Below are 4,537 nucleotides of genomic sequence, written 5' to 3' on the forward strand. Positions count from 1 at the left end.
ACACACATTTTCAGGTCGGATACAAGGTTCTTTTCCCCATAACGAGAGGTGCGTACAGTCTGCTTTCTTTGTACCATATTGTGCATATAAAAAATACATTAAAAATGAAGTTTCTCTTACCGATTTGGCCGAACACCGACACCTCGTCGCAGAGAACAAAACCAGGAAACATCAAGAGGAAGCCACCGGTGAACCCATCTTTAGCTCCATCTCTCTACTGTGGTTTCCGTGGGTTTGCTCTGGTGGTGGTGATGACAAAGAGAACAGTTATGAGCTGCTGCAAGCGCAAATGACCCGTGAGTCTCCTTTATAAGCCTAATGGACCAATCGGGAAATACCGTTTGGGCGGTACTCCAGTTTTTTTTATTGTTCACAAGGATAGGGCAGGGACAGAAGCTTTTAGCCAATCTGGTGGTTGATTCGCAGGTCTATAAGATCAGGGACTCTAGAGACGTCACAGCACATACGTGAGACAATCTGCAAGACAATAACGAGTCATGGACAAATGTGTTGTTGAACTTGAATGCCTGACGCGTCTAGGGTATTGGTTGCGCGCATTTACGCGTCAGTACTCGAATTTTGGGAAAAAGATTTCTGAAAGTTTGATTTGGGTCTACACGTTCTTACTAAAAGTACACGTATTGTTTTTCTCACTGCCAATATTGTCTAGACCATTGAATCCGCTAATTGTTCTAGCCATAAACCTAGTTTTGGGTAAGATGATAGAATCAGACATGGAAATAAAATCAGACATGAGACACATTGTGGTTCTTTTTGTGAGTTAGCGTATTGATATTCTTGATTCATAATGTCCATTGTTAAGTAGATTTTCATATTGCTAATTTGACTCCGTAGCAGCTTACTACTCATATTAATTACCTACGTTCTTTGCTTTGAGGCGGCATTCAAAAGGACGTACGTTTCGTTACTCCACTGCGTCTACGGATTTGTTTGCATTTTCATTACATTGTTCGCTTTTTATACGTTTTTCGTCCATGCTGACAAAAGAAAACGTAAGAATAAGCCCTTTCCTTCTTTTTTTTAAAGACCAAGTTCGTAGGGCCTGATGTTACCATCATGAAAATGAAGAGCAGCCCATAGCGATAACTGTAGCACCATCTGTACTTCCTGAGTTAGAAACATCAAGCTTAGGCAAGCTTGACTTCACTGACTTCATTGTCGTTGATAGTACTATAGTCCACAGGGTTAGAGGGTTTTACTATCGGAAGCAGATGTATATCATATGCCTAATTACCCCTACACCATCAGTCACTCGGCAGAGCACGGTGTAAGGATACATTGAACAGATCCTACGAAATGATGAAGACTAATGGTGTAATTTAATTAGGGTATTTCGGGCGTGGTACACAATGTGGCACAATGTGCGGTCAACGAGGTTTATATTATAAAAGTATATGAAATAACCCCTGTACTGTGTTGTAGAGATTGTAGAAAGCTAATTTCTAAAGAAAGGAGGCTCAGCGTCATGTACATCCATGCTTATTGAGACTAAGCATATGTTTTTTTTAGGAATTAAGTAAATATTCGATTTCATTCGCATCGAGCTTTGACGCGCATATAGTGCTTGGTTCATAATTACAACATTTTTTACATTTGAGACAATATCCTATAGATTAAGCATATGTTTTTTTAGGAATTAACTAAATGTTGGATTTCATTCGCAACAGCCTTTGACGCTCAGACAGTGCTTGGTTCATAATTACAACATTATTTACATTTGGGACAATATCTTATAGACTAAGCATATGTTTTTTTAGGAATTAACTATATATTGGATTTTATTCGCATCGAACTTTGACGCTCATATATTGCTTGGCTCATATATATAGTTACAAACATTCTTTACACGTGAGGCAATATCTTGTAGATTAAGCATATATTATGTTTTTTAAGAATTAAGTAAATGTTGGATTTCATTCGAGCTTTGACGCTCATATAGTGCTTGGCTCATAATTACAACATTCTTTACATTTGAGGCAATATCTTATAGATTAAGCATATGTTTTTAGGAATTAACTAAATGTTGGATTTCATTCGCATCGACCTTTGACGTCATATATTGCTTGGCTGATAATTACAACATTCTTTACATTTGGGGCAATATCTTATAGATTAAGCATATGTTTTTTGGGGGATTTAATAAATGTTGGATTACGTTCGCATCGACCTTTGACGTCATATATTGCTTGACTCATAGTTACAACATTTTTTTACGCTTGAGGCAAATGATCTCTCACTGCAAGGGAAAAAATTCTTGGGATAAATTGATCAAAGTAACCTTTCAGTACATTTCATAGTTATTCAGCCATGAAAAAACGGTCCACGTTCCCAGCTGGAAGCTAATCAAATATCTGCACCGGAGATGAGATTCTTTCCCTTAATGACGTTCAAAACCGCCAAATCTATGCTGTAATTTCCGTTGGTACGGGTTCAATCATGTTTAGATTGAAAAACAGGAAGACAAACGTATCATACAAGACAAAACGTTGCGCTTCAATAAGCAAGCGTAAGGCCCCAAGGGTAAAGCTGTCCTAACTGCCTGGCTATTATCTATGATGATGGATAGGATGATTGAGTGAGTGAGTGAGTGAGTGAGTGAGTGAGTGAGTGAGTGAGTGAGTGAGTGAGTGAGTGAGTGAGTGAGTGAGTGAGTGAGTGAGTGAGTGAGTGAGTGAGTGAGTGAGTGAGTGAATGAATGAGTGAAATCATTAATACATATCAATGAGTGTATCTGTATCTCTATAGCCGGTATAACTGCCGTTCGGCGTAACACACCAGCTTCGCAGGCACGCGGCGCGGCAGCAGCTGGTTATATTACATCGAACGACTGAGTGAATGGATGAATGAATGAATGCAAAAATCATATAAAACATGCGAAATTGGATTTCTTATTTGATAATCTGATGCCATTTTATCTGTCTTTAATGTGAAGAGACAGATAAAACATTGATTAGAAGGAAAACAGAACGTTTACTTTCCTATTAACGGCAAACTCTGGTGCTTTGTTTGCCTGATGAAAGTTCCACTCATTTGAGCTGTGAACCCACGCATTGACACGTAATATCAGTTTCTCGTACGCGTCTACCTAGTCTTATTTTTCGTTTTTGACTAGACAGATGGAAATACACCACCGATACGAAACGGTCCGATTGCATCTGCCGTGCGTTCGTCGCACGATGGTAAATAAAGACATACTTGGAATAGTTGTGCATGTATCGTACAAAACTCAACCTTGCTGTAACAAAAACTACTGTTTTAGGTAATTGTCGGCAGTGTCTCTCTCATAGTCAGCTTGAAAATTTTACAATATCAAAACCGCGTACGACGGCCTTACCCCCATTGTGTCAACGATGCGATTCTGACGACAAATCTAACCCAACTGTTTCGTAACTGCTTTAATCTTGCTTCGGCTACATGCTCAAAACCTGACATCAATGGCGCGACGATGAAAACGTTTTAAAAACGTTTTAATTGCTCCGATTTGAAGGAGTAAAAAGTGTTTGTAAAGAAATCTTAAAAGTGCCTTCGTAAACGAATGCAAACGATTCTTATTTTAAGCATCAACGTACACAAAATATAGTACCATTGTCTTAAAACTTCTACGTCATCAAAACTTAAAGCCTCACTTACCTTGACTGTGCGGAGTACCCTGTCTTGACTAAACCTTACCCAGTTGTTGACTCTAATATAGGCTTGCGGGGGAGTGGGGGCAACGACTCATATACATATACGTGACACTTCTTCCGGTGTTACTGCGTCAGTACCACGGGAGGGGGCTGCCCTTCCAATTAATCTCCTTTTCAGATCCACCCCTATTCGTATGACAGACCTACGTAGGTGCTGACGAGCCTTATTAGTCACTGTGTATAGAAAACGCTTGTGATTGGTTGGAAGCAACCACGTGATCTGCAGGTGCACGAAGAGTTTTGATGTTTACTAAGTCACTGACCCAAAGGGCCTGCAAGATGAAATTTTGTGTTTCTGATTACGTTACTAAGAAAATAGGGTAGATAGGATTTTCTGCATTTGTTTTACTTTAGATTTTAGCCGAATACAGATATACATTATAAAATATCATTTTATATTGTGACAAAAATTCAGAAAACCTGTTGTAAAACGACTCTTAAACGTTTTTATACTCAAATTGAAAATTGTATATCCGTTACCTTTGCAGTAGACCCGAACAAATCCTTGGGCCCCCAGGTTTTTTCAAAGGAAAGTCGAGTACCAACATTTTTCCTAGGTCTAAGGTGTGGGTGCATTGTAAAATATGCGCCCTCTTTAACGCCGTATCCTCGTCTTTTTTACTTAACATCAACCCCCAAAGCGCAAGTACCAAAGACCCTCGTTGCCAAATTCAAGGAATTGCCGCTTAAGAGTTAATGCAAAATAATGCTCCAGGACACGAATACTCCATTACAGTTAAGCTGCTTACGTTAGAGTCATTTGGATGCATCCTTAACGTGCCTTTACAGTGGCAATTGTAGGTTCCGACCTGAACCAGACACTTCGTATA

The 4,537-nt window shown here is 39.3% G+C and overlaps 1 protein-coding gene across 2 annotated transcripts in view; it reads right to left on the minus strand.

The window, feature by feature from the left end:
• The window catches only part of LOC118406251, a 15,520-nt gene extending 11,695 nt beyond the window's left edge, over positions 1-3,825 (minus strand). The window contains exons 1-2 of one of the 2 annotated variants that reach the window (XR_004830012.1): positions 3,652-3,825; positions 121-239 (exon numbers count right to left, since the gene is read on the minus strand). Coding sequence is in view for 1 of the 2 variants with exons in the window: in XM_035806180.1 (XP_035662073.1) it covers positions 199-210 (12 nt within the window). In the remaining variant the exon portion in view is untranslated. The remainder of the gene's footprint in view (positions 1-120; positions 240-3,651) is intronic. The other variant, XM_035806180.1, reaches the window with a different exon arrangement.
• Positions 3,826-4,537: the final 712 nt, after the last annotated feature.

The sequence above is a fragment of the Branchiostoma floridae genome, chromosome 18, assembly GCF_000003815.2.
Source record: "Branchiostoma floridae strain S238N-H82 chromosome 18, Bfl_VNyyK, whole genome shotgun sequence".
Lineage (NCBI taxonomy): Eukaryota > Metazoa > Chordata > Leptocardii > Amphioxiformes > Branchiostomatidae > Branchiostoma > Branchiostoma floridae.